Genomic DNA, 23,542 nt, shown 5'->3' on the forward strand with positions numbered 1-23,542 from the left:
TTAAACATTGTAGCGTACAGAATATTTTTTCTTATTTTGCATAGTCGGGGAAAAGCTGGGGGTGTCACTCCACCTTAATTTGCAAAATTCCGAACTATACCGAGGAAAGTTTCCTTCATAATTATGAAAATACTTAACCCCATCAAAGGGGTGTAATGTTCATCCTTACAACTGTAGCTCTCCGAAAAAAAAAATTTATAGACCGGAGATCTACAGTGCCACCCATTGAAAAAACTGTATATTTATTAAAAAGTGCACTTTTTCCTGATTTATTTCTCCATGTTTCTAAAACTGTCATCTCAAAATATTACTAACCGTGTGTTCCTTACATATTCTTTCACTGTTTCACAGAGGAGTAAGGACTTTAATGAAATCTGGCTTTTGCAATTAAGGTGAGACTTTGGAAAAATTAATTCAGAACCGAGCGCACTTTTTTGTGTGCAATAAATATACATTTTTTTCAATGGGTGGCACTGTAGCTCTCCGGTCTTTCAATACAGTTCTGCAGCTATTGGTAACCAACCAGACCATCTAAGGGTTTGTCACTCTTCCTTAATTGGTAGGAATGCTTTGGCGTGCTACCCCTTGCTAACAATACTATAATTAGTGCCACTCCTCCTTAGTTTGGAACCCACCATACTAATGTATTCCTGTGTAAATCCTTCTGAATTGACAAAATACAAAACCATCCCAACAGGGAGGAGGGGGTGCCTTGACTCCTTTAAAAGTAACAGGCAAAACCAGCAATTGCTATCAATAGCCATCCTCCTAAATTGTAACATTTCAAACCATTGTCAACATACCATTTTAAAAGGTTCCACCTTTTTTTCTTTTCTTTTTCATTTTTCCTTCTTTTTTTTTTTCAACCACCTTATGTATCCATGGTTAATCTTTATTAGTAAGCTACATGCCAAAACATTTCAAAATTGCTAGTAAGGAATCCCCCTAAATTTGCAAATACCTAACCTACCAAGCGTAAACCATTACTCTGATACATACCTATCCATTCTGAGGGGTATCACCCCTCCTTCATTCAATGCACCTATAACTATTACCAGGGGTACCGGTGTTTCTCCTCTTAATTTGCATCATATTCCAAACCAAGCCAAAGGTTCCATTTCTTTTAAATGGTAACAAACTTTCCCACACCAAGGGCTACCATACCTCCTTAACTGACAATTTTCTAAACCATACCAAGCAGTGTCAAGACTCTGCAATTGGCAACCTACCTATCTGTACAAGAGGTGCCACTCCTCATTAATTGACATTGCACATATCAATTTAAATGGGTACTAGTACCACAGCATATATAACCATTCCAAGGGATGTCACATTCTGAATAAAAATATACTAAACCTGAATGATAAAAGGGATTACCGGGTACCACTCCTCTGTACTAGGAAAACCAACAAATCATACCAAGGGGTCTCACTTGTCATTATTTGGCAACATAACCAATCATAGCAAGGGCAAGTGGTACCATCCCTTCTTTTTTGGCAAACAGGTACATACCTTTAATATTGCCAATATCTTGTTTACATCTTTTGTAACTGGAACTGAACTGTAGGAGGACTAGTAATTTGAAAGAATTTTCAAAGAAATTTCTATGACAATGTCTTTGTTGAAAGCCAAAAAAAAAAAGAGAAAATAATAAACCAGAATTCAGAATTAGGTTTCTTAGTACTGTATACATATTTACCAAGTCCTTTTAGAATGAGCTAAAACAGTGTGAATAGTATTTTCAAATAATTAAAAAAACTTCTTTTATATATCAGTGTATATCAAACATGCCAAAGGCCTTGTCAAAATCAAAACAAAAACTGATATACAGAACTACATGTATGTAACTTAGTGCATTGTTCCCTTTTACCACTTCATACCAAAATTGATCCAGTAAAACTGTAAAAGACAGATAGATTGACCCATTATTATCACATAACCTTTTCTAGTCTGGACAGATTCACTTTTTTTTCAACTCGTGGCACCAAAGCTCTCTGGTCATCCATTTTAATGTTTTTCAGACCAACAAGCTATATTTATCGGCGGCTTCCATTGCGTATGATTTTCCATATGCTGAATAGACAAGGCTATTAAATAGACTTTGTAGAGTTACTTTGTCTGTCCATGCAATTAAAGTAAAAGTACCGGTAATTAAAACTACCGGATATGTGTCCCAGAGATTTAGATTTATACAGTAAAACTTGTTTAGTACCGGTACAGATATTGCAATTTCACAGATAGTGTGAAGTTATCTTGGATCGCCAGCTACATAAATATAACAAATTCCTTATATGGATACAAATTACAGATATAGCAAAGTTATTTCATAGGTCCCAGTGACTTCATTACAACCAAGTTTTACTGTACTGGGTGTAAATGACATGCGATGATCAATGCATTAACATTTAATGCCTAGTATATTGAATCCTTTTCTTTAGCTTAGTTTTAGTTACTTCACTTTAACATTGAGCTCCAGTATCTCTAACATGGATATCTTGAATATCATATGTTGATGTACTGTAAATCACTTTTAATTCGTGAAAATTTAATTCTCGCGTATAATAGTATTCCTTAAGATTATATTATACACTTATCCACTGGTTGTGAGTGGGATAGCTCTTTTATCAAACCCGCGACAGGGAACTATTCCCCGAGGGCTTGCCCAAGGGGAATAGTCCCTGTCAAGGGTTTGATAAAAGAGCTATCCCACTCACAAACAGTGGATAAGCGTTTTATTATACTGATGTATAATATAATTTCTGAGGTTTGAATTTTTTTGGAGTAAGGTAATACTGCAAGAATAATCTGAAATCCTGATGACATCACAATGCTACTGAGGTCATTGTGACATCATCAGTCAATAGATTTATCGCTGGAAATCAAAATTGGAGGCAAAAATTGCATGAAAATTTTCCGAGGGTGGATAGCAAAAACTATACCCCGGGGTATAGCTTTGCTATGCATGAACTATAAAAGATAGCTATTTTACCTTCTGAACTTTATATAGGAAACATTTAAGCAGAAGTATAATAAAGAGCATTAACCACATTTCTTGAAAATTTTGTCTCACTAATCAAGAGTCAATGACTATCTCGCGAAAATAAGGTGTCACGAAAATTAAGTGATCTACAGTAATTTGGAGGTCCTAATCAAGTCCCCACCAAGTTTTTCTCTTTCCCATCAAGGTAAAGATAATGAAGCTTGACTCTATACATTTGTTTAAAAAAAACAACAAAAACAATGAACTCCAATAAAGTAATTTATAAAAGGACAACAAACTGATAATAAAATTTTATTAAAATAATTAAGTTTTAAAAAAGTTACATAAAAACTTTGCAGATGAACATATGTCTATGAAACAAACAAGTATAGTAACCTACAAGAAAAAAAACGGGTTACTTTTGACAAAGCCTGGGAGGTGTAAGGAAGAATCTTTTTATGTGATTAAATTAACTACTCTCTCCTCTCTATATCTCTCTTTTTCTATCCTTACTCTTCTCTCTCTCTCTTTAAAAATCTTCAAAAAATGTATATATGTATTGTAAAGCTATGTATTAGAATCTGTGAATTAAAAAAAACTTTCTCAAGCAAAAAAGTCTTCTAGTATTCACCTACTTGGGTTAAGAATGTACTGCAAAGAATTGTACATGTAGTTTTTACCACATCTTTTTCATACATTCAAAATCTTCTAAATCATACACCTTTACGTATAAAATAACCAATTCACATGTTACAAAATAAGGTTTATTTTCAAATAAAGCGATTTATGTTAAAAATTTCATGTACCTATGTATTTTTGTGGATGTAAAATAAATGTGTTTATCTTTTTGTAATTTTACAAAACCTTTAATTTGTAAACCCGGTTCTTCCAGTGACCCAGTTTTACCGCGCGTCCATAAATTTTGTCAAGGGCCTTAGCTGTTTTCAGCCAATCAGATTACCGTGCAAGGCTTCCTATTTATATACTTCTTGTTTACTCGGAGTGCTGCCGCGTAATTTTTGTGAACAAAAAAGCAACCACCACCTCCACTCCATCCACCACATTTGTTTAATTAACCACATAATTTTTATTTGTGTGTCCTGAGGCACTTTTTATGCACCACTTTTGTTTCCAATAAATTTTGATGTTGTGTTTTACCACATTATCACATCTGTATGTTGTAACAATATTGTGGCTGGCAGACCACTATTTTGTAATCATTTATTGAATTGCATTTCTGGTCAAGCTTTCCATGATTCTGTTATGTCTCCCAGCCAAATTCTTTGGTAATTGTTTTTATAAATGGATTTCATTTTTCGTCATTCAAATGAATGACAAGATTTTTACACTTAACATGTCTTCTGTTATGAATTTTGGAAACAAGCTGAGCTGCTATATGTTGCCTTGGTCTGCCAATAAAGTTTTAACATAAATACATGTATGTGTTACAAATAATTTGTAGCTTAATTTGTTCTTTCTCTTCTCCTTTTAACAAATACATGTACTTCATGAAGCAGTATTTTTTCTTCATATGTGCATATCCCCAATTTCTTGTACGTATTTTGAAATGAAAAATAAATGTGGTGGCATATTCCATATTCCAGCAATAAATATTCACATGTCCCAATTAACAGATTGTCACATCTCAACCCCAAATCCCATTCCCTTCCCCTCCCCACTGCGGCTTCAATTAATCTACTGTATCAGTGGAAATTTTAGCGAGAAGCAAATTTAGCGATTTGTCCTTAAAAATTGTTTTTTTTTTTAGCGAATGTAATTTTAGCGAATTTAAGAAGCTCACTAAAGAAGTGATTACAAAAAAGTGCGATTAATTTTTAGCAATATTTAATTTTAGCGATCTTGACACCCTCGCTAATAATGCCAAAATTAAATCCACACTAAAAATTCTGCTTAGGCCATTCCAAGTTTTTTCTATGTTTAGCGTCTGTGTGCGCCTTGGTTTTTGACACCCCATATGAGAAAAAACACACAACAACAGCAGTCCTGAAATTGATAAATTTAGTCGAAATTTTTGAATCTTGTAAATTTCTCCAAATAATTCTGTACAGTAAGTTATATTGGGTGTATTGTAAGCATTTAATCCGCTGTTTTTGCTTAGGAATAGATATTTCTTCTATTAAAGCAGTTTAGTTAGATCAAATCATTTGAAGGACGTAATTTTTATGACTTTTAAGCTTGTGTTTTATGTTTTGGCTTGTGTGTTTTTTGCGAATAGGTAGGTAGGTTTTTGAAAGATGAGTGGACGCTAAACAGAGAAAAAACTTAGAATGGCTTTATACAGTATGATGCTTGACAGTTGATCACAGATGATGCTTGACAGTTGATCAATGATATGTGTTTTGTCACTTGACCACAGCTGGTTATAATGTTGATGTGTCTATGACAGTTGATTGTGTTGTTTATTGCTGAAGTTGATCACAGCTGTCAATGATGTTTACTGAGTGTTGCTTCTCTGTCGGACATCTGAACGTCTCTTCTCACTTGTCTGTTTTCTGTGATGTAGAAGATTATTAAAAATTAAACTTTGTAGTCAGGTGAATTGCATTATATCTTAGACATGCAGATAACTTTTAATTCATTCTTAACAGAATATTGTAAGCATTATATGATAAGTTTGCCATTTGCTTAGGTCCATGCATAAGGAAGATGAATTAGAATGTACTAACAAGAGGCCCACAGGCCACATCACTCACCTGAGTAACTTAAGCCATGCTGTTCTTTACCAGATTTCCCTCTTGTAATACCTACCGTGACCCCACCTACCCCTAGGGATCAGACAATTTAGAATCTACACTACCCCAGGATGTTTCAGTTTTTTTGGCCCAGTGGTTCTTGAGAAAAAGATTTTCAAAGAGTTTTCCTATATATTTCAATGTAAAACATGTTAGATTTTCTATTAGTAAAAATCAAGACCCCCACCCCCCCACCCCATCCCATTTCAGCTTTTCTGTCCCAGTGGCTCTTGAGAAAAAAGACTTTAAAAAATTTCCCTACATATTTTAGTACAAAATTTGGATTCCCTACTGTTACTATTGTGCCAGGGGGTGGGGTGGGGGTCAGGATTTTTAAAAGTTTAGTTCTACACTTCCTCAGGATGCTTCCACATAAGTTTCAGCTTTTCTGCCCATGTGGTTCTTGAGAAGAAGATTTTTTAATGACCCCACCCTATTTTTTTTATTTTCTTGATTATCTCCCCTTGTAAGGGGATTTGGTCCTTCCGTCAAATCCCCCATATCCAAGGATGCTTTATAAAAAGTTTGGTTAAAATTGACCCAGTGGTTCTTGGCAAGAATTTGAAAATGTGAAAAGTTTAAAGATGGACGGACAACTTACAACAGATGATTAGAAAAGCTCACGTGATCTTTCAACTCAGGAGAGCTAATAATGTTAAATTTATCTGTGTTACTTACCCCTGGGCATTATCTAGGCCAGCATTTGCCTCTGCCTGTTCTTCTCTGTGTTTCCTCCTCTTCTCACATAAGTAAATGACCAAACCCAGCACAATGACCTCCAATACTATTCCAATGAAAGGCCACACAGCTGCGTATTTGTCTGTAGGAATGAAATTGAATATAATATACCCTGGTACTATGCAAATGCATGCAATAATTAATTTATTATAAAAATTTGAATGGGTTATACTTGATCATCTCTTGATAGCAGCACGGAATTGTAGTTAATTAAAATTGTCAAACAATTCCACCAAAATTATTGGCATAGTACTTAAGAGCAAGCTAATGCCAAATTTTACACCCACAAGAAACCGTCGGTTTTTAGGGAGTTAAATTTTGGTCCAAAACTCTATGTCCGACTAAGAGGCGAGTCATGAAGAGAGTGGTATTTTTCTGATGGGCGAACTGTAGCATTTTATTTACCGGTACAATTTGGACAAGTTTTGAAGAACAAAGTCTAGATTTATATAATCATGTATGCATTTAAAGATTACACAGAAAGTATTAGTATTTATATATTATAATATTTTTATTTATTTATATCTTAAGGTAGAGACTGATAGCAATCACATGATAGAAAGAATGCGCATATCTGCAAGTGCTGTTTTTCCTGAAATGTTCCCACAAAACAACTTCTGACTTGCTGTTTGGCTTAATAACAAACTTTCATAAGTCCATTTTTATATTTAATGACAAAATTCCTTAATCTAAGTATATTGCCAATATATCGATATTACAAAATCGTATTGCGATACGATATTTTTTGTCATTGTATTGCAATATATTGAAATTTATTTCTTTAATGATTCAAAATTAAATATCATCGACATCATTTTCGAAAAATTTTAATTGCACCCAGGTTAAAACATCATTCAATTGATCTAAAATTCTCAATGGATTCTGGCAAAAAGTTGTTCCGACTTATAGGCAAGTAAATGGCAAATCCCTCCAAAATAACTCCAAACAAGATGTGATTGTGAAACACTATGCGCCCGGTGGTAACAAAGTTAAAAAAAACATATATTTAGCATATAGGTTCACAGTCAAGGTCACAAGGTCATTGATGGTGGTGTCATTTGAAAGAACTTGCTTAGTGAAGTATGCATACCAGATATGAAGTCTCTCTCATACCGTATATACTCACCTATAAGTTGGTCCGCCTATAAGTCGGTTGTATATTTTGAGGTTAATTAGGAGAGATTTGCCATTGACCTGCTTATAAGTCGGTGTAACTTTTTGCCAGAATCATTTTGACACTTTAAATCAATGCACCGATGTCTTTAGCGGTTTTATTAATATTTTTTTGAAATAACGCCGAAATTTAGTTTTAAATCACTAAACAAATGATTAATGCACAAATAGGACACAGTCAAGTTCACAAGGTCATTGACCTTTAAGTTTCATGAAAGGGCTTAATCAGTGGTGTATGCATGCCAATCATCAAGTCTCTATCTTTCTTCGTTCAAAAGTTATGGCGAAGGTTAAAGTTTACAGAAAAAAACTATGTTTAGCATATAGGTCACAGTCAAGGTCACAGACCTTGGTGTCATTTGAAAGAGCTTAATTAGTGGAGTATTCATACCAAATATGAAGTCTGTATCATTCATGGTTCAAAAGTTATGGCCAAGGTTAAAGTTTGCAGACAAACAGACAGGACAAAAACAATATACGCCTCGGATCTTTTGATCCGGGCGCATAAAAATACAATGAACTTATAGAGGGACCAACTTATAGGCGAGTATATATGGTAACATTTACTATACAAGCATGATTTTTAAAGGAATATTTAAGTTACTTTACCAACCCTTTACTCTCACAGTGATGGAAGATGATGTCACTGTGTTTAAATCTGATCTTCCAGTGCAAGTGTACATTCCCCTGTCTTCAAACTGCACCTTAACCACCTTTAATACAGCATTCTGGTACTTTCCAGTAGGGTCTGTTGATAGAGTTCTCCTGCTGTCGGGGCTAATTTCCACACCATCAATCTGCCAAGTCACATTGGGGTAGGGATACCCTGACACTGGACAGGTCAGTTCTAGGTCTTCGTCCTGGATCAGGTTCACTGACCTAGGGAGACTCTTCTCGTCAATTCTCCCCTCTCCTGCAAGTGTTTTTGTTACAGCTTTTTAAGAATATCAAAAACAAATTTTGCTCAAAACGAAAATTGATAAAACATGAGGCTTGTGGGCCTTAACAGTCACCTAATTATCATGAGTTTTTCAGAATATAACCACAGACTTAATATATCACTTATGTTTTACAGTTTGATGATATGTGATCCTATACCCCTAGCTCACAAAAATATTTTTAGATTTTTAATTCTTATTCCTATATGAATTGTTGATCCCATATTGTTACCCCACCCTTCCCAACAACCATGACTGGAACAAACTTGAACGCATTTTCCTTACATATTCCCATGTATTGAATATTTTATCCCCCAACTCATCCTTGGCCGCTATGATTAATGAACAAACTTCTGATTCTGCACAGAGTAGCTGAAGATGTTTTTATAATAACATGACTAATATAGCACTGTTGTTCCTGAGAGGGTTTTTTTCTCAGAGATTATTATTATCTATACATAAAATTTTGACCCCCACTTAACCCTAACCATACTCTAAATCACCTCTGAGGAATTGCTTCCAAAATTAATAAGATTTTTTGTGACATTCAGTCTGATTAAAATCAGATCTTTGTTATGCTCCAAAATTCTCATGGTCTTTGTACAGCGATCCATCAGAATTTCTGGAGTTTAACAAAGATCGGATTTTAATCAGACTGTGTGGATTTTCCCCGTATTCATGTATGTAAAACGTTGAATGCCAATGTGGCCCCACCCAGCCACCAGAGGGTCATGATTTAAACAAGATAATTCATTTGTTCGTTTGAATTTAATTGGCCCCATGGTTCTTCAGAAGTTGAAAATGTGAAAAGTTTATACCGACAGACAAATATCTAACCTGAAGGAAAAACTAGGGATGGGTATCGCCAAAAAATTTCGTATCGCGATATATCACGATTTTTTCCCACAATATCACAATAATATCATGATATTTTTAAAAGCAGTTTTTACAATGATTTTATATGAAAAGTCATTATTTTTCTAAAAAAAATGCTAGAAAAACAAAATTTTACTTTCTTGAAATTTTTCTATATATAAAATCAATTATGTTTGGACGGTAAGATGCCGTTCTTTTCACTTTTTACAACATTTTTTATACTTTCTGTAATTGTAATTTGAAAGATTGAACAAATAAATAAATAATTTCTGGACTTTAAAATATGTACCTCAAAGACCGGTATTTAAGTCTCCGTATCACGATACGTATCACGCAACAAAAAATCACGATATACCGGTGTACCGATAAAATCGCACATCCCTAGGAAAAACACTATACATTTACAGACAAAATATGATAGGAAAATTCTCACTTGGACTTTCAATTCAGCTGATTTTAAAAAATATACAGTGGACCTTCAGATATCTGGATGCCAGCTATCCAGATGCTTTAATATCCAGATGAATTTTCATCGAAACGGAAATTTTTTAAATGTTATTTTGTCATGTTTAACTGGTAATTCAGGTATCCGGACACTTCACGTATCCAGACAAATTAACTAGGAACCAAAGCGTCTGGATAAACGAGGCTACACTGTACTAGGTTGAATATACTAGCTAGTTAATACTAACCTGTGAAAGCCACTGTGTTATGTATTACTTTCGTACCATCTGTACTCCAAGAAACCGTATAATCACAGCTGTACAGTCCAATATCGGACCAGACTGTAAAGTAAATGTACATTATTTTAAATCATTAATTGCCAACTAAATTAACAATTCAAAAGTAAGTGAGACTTCATAAGCTAATTATGCAATAAAAGACATAATGAAATGCCAGAAAAAACAATTTTAATTCTTAATTCATATACTGTATGTGCATGTACTTAAAAATGTGGGCTTTATATTTTTAGTGCAGACAACAATATGCCAATTCATGAAAATTTAAATAGCAGGATTTTCTAATTCATGATAACGCCAACCACTCAATACTTAGTAATTGCACTAAATTTTGAATACTCTAATTAATGTACATGTATAGTATATCTCATGAGTTCATCCTCAGGGAATTTCTACTTATTTTGCTGAGTCATTGCAGTGTGTTTGATGTGACCATTTTTTATTTAACTAAATGTACATGCATATTGTTAAAGAGGCTACTTTACATTTGGGGATTAAATTTGTATTTTGATAGACAATACTGTAATACGTTTTTCTTGTCATTTTGAGACACAAATTTTATGATAATATTATCTCTCTTATTCTCAATTTATATTCCCCGATTATCTCTAGACAGTAAAACAAATCATTTCATAGTAAACCACTTTTAATGAATTAATTTAAGCTTACATTTGTTCACAATGAATTTGAAAAGTATTCAACATGAAAGCATCCATAATTATAACATATTATGCTTATAATGAAGCCAAACTGTATGTTCCTGGCATTTCAGTAAGACAATTTCAATTTTCATCAGACTTTTCCAGAGATATTCATATCAAAAAATGCGAAGATTACACTTACCTGCATCTTTAATGGTCAGCATGCTTTCGTTAGCAATGTGTCTCACTGAAATCTGGTCAGCTGCAATGTTATCTTTAGACCAAAGCACTTTTTTCCCATGAACCATCTTTTTAGCCTCTGCATCAAGTACAGCAATGAACTCGCAGGATAAGGTGTAGTCCTGCTGCAGCAAGGATTGGTTGTACATCTGTGGTGTTGTGCTCACTTAACATTGAAAATTTTTATCATTAAAAAAAACTGCACATACATTTAACAACAATGACAAAGATACAGGTATGTCTGTGTGTCTCAATTACATACATTAAACAACAATTATGTCTGTGTGTCTCAATTAGAGTAAAAATTCTGTAATATGACAATATGACATTTACCCTGAACAACAGCAACAAAGACATAGGTTGTTGGGCCATCTCCATATCTACAGCTGTATTTCCCTACATCACTGATCTGAATCCTGTCCTTAGACAGTGAGATGTTGACCAGAGTCTGTGTGGCGCTGATAACAGTCCTACGGAAACCACTTTCCTCTGAGAATTCACTACCAGATCCATTATAAAATTTTAACAAGTCTGGCCGGGAAATCGTCTCATAACTGTACGAACAAAAAATCTCAAAGGACGAGTTTTCTTTAAACCATTTTAATCCAGCACCATGAATTCGAGCCTCTCCTTTAAAAAAAATGATCAATTCTTATTCCTTAAGGAAGCTCTAAACACTGCACACTAAAGAGCTCTACTTATAGGGTAGTTTTATGCAGTTAGAGTGATCTGCCCTTAGAAATAAGATTGAAAAAAAATGTTATTTACATGATTAAGTAATTGAATTGATTATTTTCATTAATTTTCCCAATGCAGGTAAACAGCAGTGATTTCTGCTCACAAATAGTCCATTATCTTTGAACATTTTTCCTGAGTAAATAAGGCAGGTATCCTATGTTACAAATGAATAAAAAAAATTCTCAATATGCACGACTTCACGATATATTTTTCTCCAAGTCCAAAAAGCAGTTTCTGTTAGTGTTTAGAGCTTCCGTAAAGGTAATTAAAGTAAACACTGCATAACACAGGTATCCTTGTGAACAAAAATTCAAAGGATATCATATTGAAAGTGGGTCTAATATTATCATCAGATGTACTCTTAGACAATTATACCAGACATTATTAACATGCATAGAAAATTTCTGGATGGAATTCATCAACTGGTCTTTCTTGCATGAATGCAACAGCACCATCAAAACATAAGCCATAATACAAAATTATATGCAGGAAAATGCAATCGAAAAATGGCAATAAAAAAAATTATGGCATGTTACCCACATACTGCAAACATAGTACATTCAGCAGTATATATCTCTCTGCAATTCTTATATAGAGATAACTTTAAAGATAACTGGGATGTGCTGTGAAACCTTACTAATTATATTATGAGGATAAGGGGTACGGGTAAGCAGGGTACAAAGGGGGACGATAGAGGGAAGGACAAAAGGAAATAGAAACTGCCGGAAAATAGGTAGTAAGAAAGAGAGACCCCCAAATCAATGCATACTACCTCTTTGTATGGTGATCTGCACTGTACCCTAGATCATTTTTATATCAATGTACTTATAATAATAAAAAAATATAGGATTCCAATGTTAGACAGTACAATGTACATTACACTAAATATATTTACATGTATATAGTCATTTTCCTATGTAATATAGATGAAAAACAAATTATTTTTTTTTTATTTTATTAAATAATTAGATACAAACATAATAAACAAGGGGACATTCATACAATATGATAAAAAATAAATCAAGGGAATAACTTTCCTGTTCAACACTGGAACTACTGTAAACCAACTCTTATTTGTGTGCGAGAAATATTAGCAAGTTTCTCGACCTACTTTAACTTGTGGTTATTAATCCTTGCGAACCACTAATTTTGCTTTGTATTTGTTAAGAAGGTTCCCTCTGTTGCGAAAATTAATCGTAGTGGATTGTTTCAAACTGACAAATCGCAAATAAAAGATATCACAAATAATAGTTGGTTTACAGTATTTTTATCAAATCCTCTAGACATTTTGTTTGTTTTTAAAGGTTTTTTTTTTCAATATTAAATTTATGTGAAAAGTACTTTTGAAGGGACTTGCTTTTAAAAAATGAAAACAAGACAGAAACAAAAACAGAGAAAAAAAAAACCAGGTTTCTACGGAAATGGAATATAAACACAAAAATCATAAACCATATTATCAGTTTATATACAGTATTTACATAACAGCATTTATTGAAAATGGGGGTATATGAGTAATATCTAGTTGCATTAAAATACATATGTATATGAAGACTTCAACTATCTACACATATCACAAATACCCATACTAACGAAGCAAAGTGCACTGAAACTATTAAAAGAAATGATTTTACATACACTTACATGTAATTTCAAAAAGAAATCATAAATTCAATAATCAAACCATGATTAATTGGTGGATTTAACATTTTTATTTTCAGAGGTTCTGGAATATGTGAAAATTCTACGACAAATGTACATTTTACACAAATGCAAATATTGACTTTGTATACTAAACAGATAGTTCTTAACAGTACACATCACTAAAACCGTGAGACCAGCATCTCCTTAGCAGCTACTACACCTCAGTAAGATTCACTTAGAGGACAGTTCAACAAATTTACTCTTAAGTCATATCAACAAACAGCTAATAAGACAACTAATAAAACCTCCTCTTCTCATATTTAAAAAGCTTTCATCAAAACTTTAACATCCCATATTTAAAAGCTATATTTAAAACACTGAAGGACAGTTTAGTACCTCTCAGAATTTAGCAAACACAACATCACTGCACTCATTCTCATTAAAGCTTACGTTTCTCAAAACTCATCATTCACTCTACATTCACTCAACAAGCCTGAACATTTGAAATTATCATGACCCTTTCAAAGACAGTAGGGAATTATTTTTTCCCTTTTTCTTTTTTAGTGAGAGGTAAGTTACTAATACAATGTACAGACAACCATTAAAATTTACTATTTAAGATACTACACCTTATACAGTGAAGGGTCTTACAGTAATTTATGAAAGATCACATATATTATTTTCAGGAACTCTTGACAATTTTTTTTTTTTCTTAATATTTTCAAGTTTCTAAAAAAAAAATTGACCAATAATGCCCAAATTTTGATATCCTAAAGACAAATATGCAGGTATTATGCATACATTTGATTCTATATTCCAAGCATTATGTTTGTTAGCCTGCAGTAATAATACACAGCAGGCCTTGTGTAGCGTGTCATTAGAATGTTTCTTTTTGTAGAGATCAGATAATCGTCCCTGGGTTTTAGGTCCTGACATTTCTCTGACGGACATCTTTTCCTTTGTGGTCATCAGCATTTCTAGAAAACAATTGAAAATCGGCTTCAACATCTCATTGCTCATATTTTAATCCTATATTATATTTTTCTTTTAATACACATCTTTAATTATTTTGCGTTATCCAGTTACTTACACAACATCATCACCACCATCTGCTTCATCCTCCATTTCACGGCTTCGCTTTTTCTCGTATATGAAGATGATAATGCACAGCACAATGACCTCTGCTACAATTCCCAGGAATGGCCACAAAGCTGCAAACTTGTCTGTAAATGGAAACATATCTTATTTTATACCTATTTTATCTTCTCCATATGCATTTATCATGATAGATTAAAAAAAAAAAGGCATTTTTCTTATTGAATTTTTTTTTTAAAATTTCATGTTACCGGTAATTGAAATTAAGACAAAAATTAAATAATTTTTTAGACTTTCTTAGTTCTTCGAGTTTCACCCAGTTTTATGGAAATTTTCTTTACCTTTAACCCTCAAAGTGATTGTAGCCCCTACTCCAGATGGGTTAACTTCATTGGTTGCGTTACAAGTATACTCTCCCTTGTCTTCAAACTCGAGATTGTTTATGTACAGAATGGCGTTTTCATATTTATTATCAGCAGCAGCCAGTGTGATTCTCCTGTCCTGGGGGAGGGGCTGGCCATTTTTTCTCCAGGTGATGGAGGGGTAGGGGAAACCTGAGACCGGGCACTTCAGCTCCACGTCATCTTCCTGGACTACATTCTTTGACGTATCCATTTTCCCAATTTTTGGTTCTCCTACAAATATAATGGTTAACTGATTATATAGATAAAATGATTTTTGTTTGATAAACTGTAACCTTTTTGTCTACTAAAACTTAAACTTATGTATACACAAATACTAGTTAGTTCATTCATAATTATTATCACATTGTTATGCAGTGGTAGACCGCCATCTATCACCATTCAGGAAGGATGTAACAATGAGGCTAAAGTGCATTCTGGTATATCATGATACTAAAGAACTCTAATCAAAGTATGTATCACAGTATTTCATCTTTTACAATTTTCTATAGAACTTGTGTGTCAGTTCTGAAGTGAGAAATTTTTAATCACAATGTGAAAGGAAATAAGGGAATATTATTCTTCCGTTTACAAATCCATTATATAACATTTAATAAGCTCTGAACACAATAAACACATCAAAAGAAAATTAAAAAGAAATATGTACAAATTGTTATAAATATTTAATATATTCAGTTTTTGTACACATTTTTGTGTATAACGGTAAATAGATTGTGACTTCTGCTATATATTTACTGACAATTTAATTAAATTATTTTTGAACATTTTCATGGAATACAGAGATTAAAGTCTTTACTAACCTTTGAGTGGAACAACTGTAGAGACAGTCTGAGACTGTACAGTCAATTCACATGTGTAGGGCCCAACATCACTCCACTCTGAAACAAATCAATGATATATGAAATTAACCACAAATGACATTTTTCCAAAATTATCAAACAAGAAGCCCATGGGCCTTAACAGTCACCAGAGTATCATGCTTATCTCAGGCTCTGATCAGTTAATACTTTAGTGCCGAAACAGAAACATTTCAGTAAACAAACCATGTGCTGTGAATTGATCCTAGTATATTCCAGGTAACAATGTTATTAAAGGAATCATTGTTTAGTTTGCAGGGCTGATATGGATCTGTAAGGCTGATGCAGGACAAAATCACACCCTTAGTATATTAAACCTCAAAAAACAGTACTTGTGATAATACACATATTTCTCTTGGGTACACATTCCCTTACTGACCCTTAATGCTAACATTTTGATTGTATGGATCATCAAAAGATTGTTTCAAATTACAGACTGGTCACATTTGAAAAGAAGTAGAAACGTATTCAATCCGTGCAAGACAATAAGCTTTATCATACATATCAGAAGTCTGTGCATGATTTTTTGTTTCAAGTTGATGAATAATGTATTTTATTACTAAGTATGTAATAAAGATAATAAAACATACCTTTTCCACATCACATCCTGTATCAGCCCTCAGGCTTTTGGCCCTGTGGCTGATATTGGTGTCTCGGGCTGATATAGAATGTGACATGGAAAAGGGTATGTATTATTCTCTATATATGGCCAAAACCCTATTTCTTTGAACAAACTTGAATCCCCTTTATCCAAGGATACGTTATTTTATGTTTGGTTGAAATTATCTCAGTGGTTCCTGAGAAGAAGTCGAAAATATGAAAAGTTCACAGATGGACAGACGGATGGTGGACAAAATTTGATCAGAAAAGTTAACTTGAGCCTTCAGCTCAGGTGAGCTTACAAATATAAAGTTTTTACCAGCGTTTTCAATGATAAGTGTGTTGGTTCCATTGAGTTTGTGTCTACTGGAAACACTGGTTGCAAGCTTATCCCCCATTTTCCACTTTAGTTCCTCTTGAAGACTACCTGAAGCATTTTCTCGGCTTATTGTGTACTTGCATTCCAATTTGTTGTTTTGTTTATTGCCAAGAGTGGTGTTGTACTCATCAGAGGTTGTGTCAACTGATGAAAAAAAAAATGACTAAGATAAAAAAAAACATAAGTAATCAAAGATTACGAAGCTCACTTCGACGAATGTTATCAGTTTAGGTAATGCAAATCTCACATCATATTTTCGAAACAGTTGGTTTTTATTCTGACAATAATATTCAAGCAAGTTCTGTTTAAATAGGTCTTAAAATTCATTGGAGATTGTCCTTTTACAAAAACTATAACCTTGTGACTCGTTTGGAAAATGTGGGTCAGATCCAGCATCCGAAGCAATTTCAATTGTCCATCCTTTGATGAATCATCAATGCAAGTTTGGTCCGGGAAGGGCTTGTAGTTACTTAGGAATAATCTTGTCACTCATCTGGTGAATGTAGGTCACATCCAGCATCTGAAGCAAGTCTGGTAGTGTCCATCCCTAGATGCATCATCCATGCAAGTTTGGTCCGGGTAGGGCTTATAGTTACTTGGGAATGGACCTGCTCCAAAAACTTTAACCTGGTCACTCATCTGGAAAATGTAGGTCACACCCAGCATCCGAAGCAAGTCTGGTACTGTCCATCCCTAGATGCATCTTCCATGCAAATTTGGTTCAGGTAGGGCTTATAGTTCCTTGGGAATGGACCTGTTCCAAAAACTTTAACCTGGTCACTCATCTAGAAAATGTAGGTCATTTCCAGCATCCGAAGCAAGTCTGGTAGTGTCCATCCCTAGATGCATCATCCATGCAAGTTTGGTCCAGGTAGGGCTTATAGTTACTTGGGAATGGACCTGCTCCAAAAACTTTAACCTGGTCACTCATCTGGAAAATGTAGGTCACATCCAGCATCCGAAGCAAGTCTGGTAGTGTCCATCCCTAGATGCATCATCCATGCAAATTTGGTTCAGGTAGGGCTTATAGTTCCTTGGGAATGGACCTGTTCCAAAAACTTTAACCTGGTCACTCATCTGGAAAATGTAGGTCACATCCAGCATCCGAAGCAAGTCTGGTAGTGTCCATCCCTAGATGCATCATCCATGCAAATTTGGTCCAGGTAGGGCTTATAGTTACTTGGGAATGGACCTGCTCCTAAAACTTTAACTTGGTCACTCATCTGGAAAATGTAGGTCACATCCAGCATCCGAAGCAAGTCTGGTAGTGTCCATCCCTAGATGCATCATCCATGCAAATTTGGTCCAGGTAGGGCTTATAGTTACTTGGGAATGGACTTGCTCCTAAAACTTTAACCGGGACGCCGTTGGTATAGCATAAGCTCATCTCGACTTCGTCGAGGTGAGCTAAAAATTAAATGTATATCTAACTAGTAATCTTTGATAAGACTGCAGCTGTCTGTATTTTTTTTTACAAAGGTGTATCTTTTAGTTAAGTAAACTTTATGATGAGGCCCCAAACTTTCAGCTCAGGTGAGCTAAAGATAGACGATCAAGGAAACATTCATGCAATAATGAATTTCTTGTTCATAGTGCTGGTACGATCCCAACTTAAGTTCAAATGGCTACAAGATCACATGAATTCTTTATATACCCACATGTAAATTACTATAAATACATGACACTTAAATGATGCACTGTCATAATCAAAACTCTTTCAGGTAAAAATAATAACAATTACTTACAGTGTACTACCACAACTTCGGTATAAATACTAGATGTAGTTTTATATTTGCAGACATATCTTCCAGCGTCTGAGCGAGACACCTTTTCTTTCATCAGAGTTACAGTGATGGTTTTTAAATCCTTCATCTTGGGGTCCTGTGTGAACCCTCTGTTGGTATCAAACTTGCTATCGAATCTGTCATAAAATGCCAAGCCTTGCACATCGCTAGAGCTCAGAGTTGTCTGGCTGTTGTAAGTACAGGTGATTGACAGGTTTGAACCAGTAGAATATACATGAAGTCCTTGATCAACGAGCACATCACCAGCAGCTGAAGAAGAGAATATCATTATAAATGATTCTGTTTAAGGAAGATTCTAAATCATTTATTTACATGTAATGTAAAAGTGATACATAAAATATTGAAAGGTTGAAAATTTGACAATTTTGGTATAATAGAAACATGGTGAATAGAATCATTGATGACCTACAAATATTTAATGGTCAAATACTGTAAATCACTTTTTATTCGCGAGAACTTTATTTTCGCGTAATTACGCGAGACAGTGTACTCGCGAAAATTTAAATCTCGCGTATAATAGTATTCCTTAAGATTATACAGAGCAATAACCACAATTCGCGAAAATTTTGTCTCTCTAATCAAGAGTCAATGACTATCTCGCGAAAATAAGGTGTCGCGAAAATTTAGTGATCTACAGTATTAAAATTTTGAAAGAAGAGGCATCCTTTTTCATCCACAACCCTACATTTCATTTTATCTTACATAGGTGTTGGAACCAGGGGGTCCATCCCCACTTTTTTTAAGCAAAGATAGACATTATACAGGCAATAAAAATTTGGACGTAAGTGTAATCCACCTCACTTACAACTGGCATGTTAAAGTTTATGTAAAAAAAATTAAGAATAAGACATGGTTAAAAGGAATAAAAATTATTTATTTCCGATCGGATATAAATGTCGAATATTAATGGAGAAATACATCACTGAAGAGAGAACCGGAAGCTATATCAGTGACACCATTTTACGAACACATTCATGTCACACCACTGTAAGCAAGAGATGATTCTTTTGCACAGTCTCAAATCATGTCAATAAAGGTAGATAATTTTTGATAGCCATTATAAACAAAACAGTGTCAAACAGATGAGAGAATTATTTATTCTGAAGATAACAAAACTCTTGAACACTGACATGTTTATTCAGTTTCCAGCCCAATCATTTTTAGATAAATATTTACAAAGTAAATTGATCATTCAAGCAATCAATTGGGTATCATACCTATAAAATGTTTCCTTGAAAACTTGTTACTGTACATGAACAAAACTGCAATATTGATTTGCATCATCTATTTCCTAGTATTTACATAGACATTATTTATGGATAAAGGATTTTAAAAGTTTGACTCTTAATTGTTAACCAATACTCCAAATTGTAGTATAACATATGAAATATTCAATGAATCCACATTCAGCAGATTTAATGGAGTATTGTTTTTAATGTGGACAATCAAATTCAAGTGAAAAATATTTTTTTTAAAATCTCAAAGGTCTAGTCATATAATTCCATGAAATGCAAGAAAGTTTTGACATTTGAAAATAAGTCAAACTGATCATTAAAAGCAAGTTAGAGAAAAATTTTCTTCATGGACAAGACTTATGAATGCCATGCCTGATGTCCAATACAATTCTGTAGATTGACTTTACATAACAATTTAAATAAATTGCTGATTTAATAAAAAAAAACTTTTTTGGGAAAAGAATTGTTAGTCTTTTTTTTATCTTAATTGTCATTTACTTTATAATTCTAAAGGTCTCTTTCTTTAAACACTGGATGAAGTTAAATTAAAAGAAGACATTTATTAACTAATTACAATTCCTAATCGACTTGAAAAAAAATCTGGGTTTTTTAATGTGAGAAGGAATAAATTCCCGAAGTTCATTTTAATAATTTATGATCATGCATTTTATCTTACTTACTCCAAATAGGAGTAAACTGATATCAATAAAATCTCCATTCTGACTAAATGTAACTTGTCCTCAATTTACCATACAATTTAAGATACCTGTATGACCATGAATAACATAAACATGTAAATGGTGGAATATTTCTACAGATGTGCATTTACCCAAAAGAACTATCGAGAATAATTATGCTTTTAACAACAGCGTTGTTAACCAAATAATTATTGCTGGTGTAAATGTAGCTTGGAGACATATTTGTTATTTGACAATAATAAGTGTTTTGGTCACTGAAGGACTACAGTACACAATTTCAATTTGAGAGTGCACTAGGAAACAAAAACTTCTTAATAACACAAAACGGTCATCAGACTGGATTATTGAGGAAAAAGTAGCAGTGATTTTCTAGTGTATTGTAATACACGTACACTGAAAAAATTACTAAGGACAACTCACTCCCCTAGCTGACAGCAATCTAACACATCCCTATATTGTAAAAATTTCCATTATTTTTAAATCGGTTGATGTTTATATGTTACATTCTTTACCAAAAATATATTATAACTGATAAATTACAGTCTTGTGATTATTTTCCCCACAGAAACTATAAGGAACAGCAAAAAGCAACACCAATTACTTTATAGTTTATAGTATATAGTTTTAATTATAGGTTATAGTTTTCCAGGTTATATATGAGATTTGATTCTTTTCAACAATTCATTATGAACTGTGATCACTAACAAGTAATAATTGAGTTATAAGGCAATACGACTTAAGCCCATTAAAAAAAAAAACAACACTCTTATTCCTAATTGCCTCATATTCCCTCCCCATTGTTTATCCCCCCACCCTCCAAAAAAAAAAAATAAGTACAAAGGAAGACAAATAACAAACATATAATAAAATCTGCACATGCAACCACAATGATACTTTAAAAACTATGGATGAGTATGAGAATCTAGAATTTTTTTATTATGGCCTAAATGAGGAAATAAACCCTAAATAATTTGTTAATGCATTTCTGTGTGTTTCTGGGGAAATAAATAAATCATTAGAGTGAAACAGAACTTTTGAAGTTCATAACAATACACCCCGATACCTTAAATTCATCCTTGCATTATTTTTCAAGAAGCACTAGAGCGTGTTATGAAAATGTGTGCAGAGTCATTTGGATGATTTTTTTCAGGTCACACCTTTGTGAACCTTAACATTGCCAAAAGTTAATCCTTCAACACATGGGCAAGAGTCTCATGCAAAGCATCTTTTTACATTTTGTTGTGCTATGTTTATCCTTTTATAGTTTTTATACAACTCAGTTGGAAAAGGACTGGGGTAATTCATGTCTCATGAGCTATATTTAGTGTATGCTATAATATTTTATACCAAAGGTTACTTGGCCTTGTTGCAGTCCAGGTAGTGAATTAAATCAATGCATGACAATTGACATTGGTTGAAATGGACACATGATGTCACACATCATTAATATTGTATTGTATACACAAAACTTTGTTGACACCAGTCAACACATCAAACGGAGAACTGCACAACATATGCTATTGGGGTACTAACTCTACAGAAATAAGTCTTTATTTAACCTGGCATAAAAATTTCTGTGAGAGCACATGATATTCGTCATTGCAAACCGTTGTAAGTGCGTTGATTCATAAAATGTCAATGTACACTACTTGATCAGCTGATTATAGATGGTGCTTTTTTTTACGTATGTGACCCTAATTTTCGATTGTGAGAAAAAACATATCAGACCAAATTTTCTTACCTTGATCGATACCAGTTAACGCTGTGAACAGTACAGCACATAGAACAAATAATTTGTTCGATCTCATCTTTCTTCTAAGCCGCAAAAAATTATATTTGTCGGTTAGTTTCGAGTCAACCTTGGAGGAGCAATGGCTTCTTTATTGACACACATGCGCAGACGTAATGCAGTCTTCCGCGTTATCTCCCCATTGACTCTATTTTTTCCCGCTAGGGAAAGATAGATAGTGTGAAATATAGAAAAATACTTTTAATTAAAAGTCGGATATAGTATTAATTAGTTAATTAAAATCGAGAGAACGGGGGAAGTGTTAATAAGTGATTACAGATTTTTTTAAAATATGATATATTAGGCATGACAGAAGAAAACGAGATTAAATGCTTTTATCAATTTTCAGTGTGTATGAATAAAAAAAATATATTAGATAACGTTATACATCAGAATGAGTTTCATCCTCTAGAGGTCCTGAGATTGAGCAATCATGGATTAGTCACCAGTGAGCTCAGGGCTCTTGATGCACGACTCCAATAAAGAGTCCATGAGTCCAGATCGACCCCCCCCCCTTTTTTTTTAGATCAGAACTTTTGTTGTAAATAAAAAAGAAAATAAATAAACAACAAAAAATAATTCTAATCGTTTTTCTTTTCTCAAGAAAAAGACGTTTATAATATAGGTGGACTTGTGCAGACCTATAACGAGAGAGGGGGAGAGAGAGAAAGAGAAAGAGAGATTTTGGGCGGGGATTATTTTTTGAAGACAAAAAAAAAATGAGGTTGTTTTTTTTTTCTTAATAAGCTAACCTGTGTTTCCTCCAGTTTTTTGTGTTGTTGATGCTAGCGTTGATTTTGATGTTGAATCCGTTTTACTTGAATTCGTCAGAGTTATGTTTGACAAAGTTACATTTGTTGCTTCGGGGTCATCTGTAACGGACGACTTTGAAAAACTTGCTGTGGGCAATACTGTTGTATCTTAGAGACATAAAGAATGATATGTGATCAGAGGTAGCGACCATTAATTAATACAAATGTTTTATGATACCGGCATATATACATGTCTATAAACTTCAGTTAACAATATATTCACCATATAGCTGGTTATACCCACCTACCTGTATGGCCGTTATGAAATATACTCAATAATATCAAGAAAGTTTGCAACTTCTTAGAAAACATTATAAAAATCCACCTTCAAGGTTAAACCAACAAGAAATTCCTGATCGTGGACTGATATTGTTAGGGGGTTTCGAGCCGGA

General features: G+C 33.7%; 1 protein-coding gene across 1 annotated transcript; it reads right to left on the minus strand.

The window, feature by feature from the left end:
• Window positions 1-3,276: 3,276 nt before the first annotated feature.
• Window positions 3,277-23,537, minus strand: LOC134233872 (hemicentin-1-like). Its single transcript, XM_062715928.1, has 14 exons — window positions 23,399-23,537; window positions 23,091-23,258; window positions 18,557-18,865; window positions 16,752-16,955; window positions 15,776-15,853; window positions 14,895-15,188; window positions 14,549-14,681; window positions 14,404-14,435; window positions 11,413-11,709; window positions 11,042-11,245; window positions 10,151-10,243; window positions 8,258-8,557; window positions 6,412-6,553; window positions 3,277-5,493 (listed from the first exon to the last, which is right to left on the minus strand). The coding sequence occupies exons 1-14, from the start codon at window positions 23,460-23,462 to the stop codon at window positions 5,436-5,438; spliced, it is 2,376 nt and encodes a 791-aa protein (XP_062571912.1). The 5' UTR covers window positions 23,463-23,537; the 3' UTR covers window positions 3,277-5,435.
• Between the last annotated feature and the right edge of the window lie 5 nt (window positions 23,538-23,542).

This window comes from Saccostrea cucullata, unplaced genomic scaffold (genome assembly GCF_032062105.1).
Source record: "Saccostrea cucullata isolate Sc308-1 unplaced genomic scaffold, CSIRO_AGI_Scuc_v1 ctg432, whole genome shotgun sequence".
NCBI classification, from domain to species: Eukaryota; Metazoa; Mollusca; class Bivalvia; order Ostreida; family Ostreidae; genus Saccostrea; species Saccostrea cuccullata.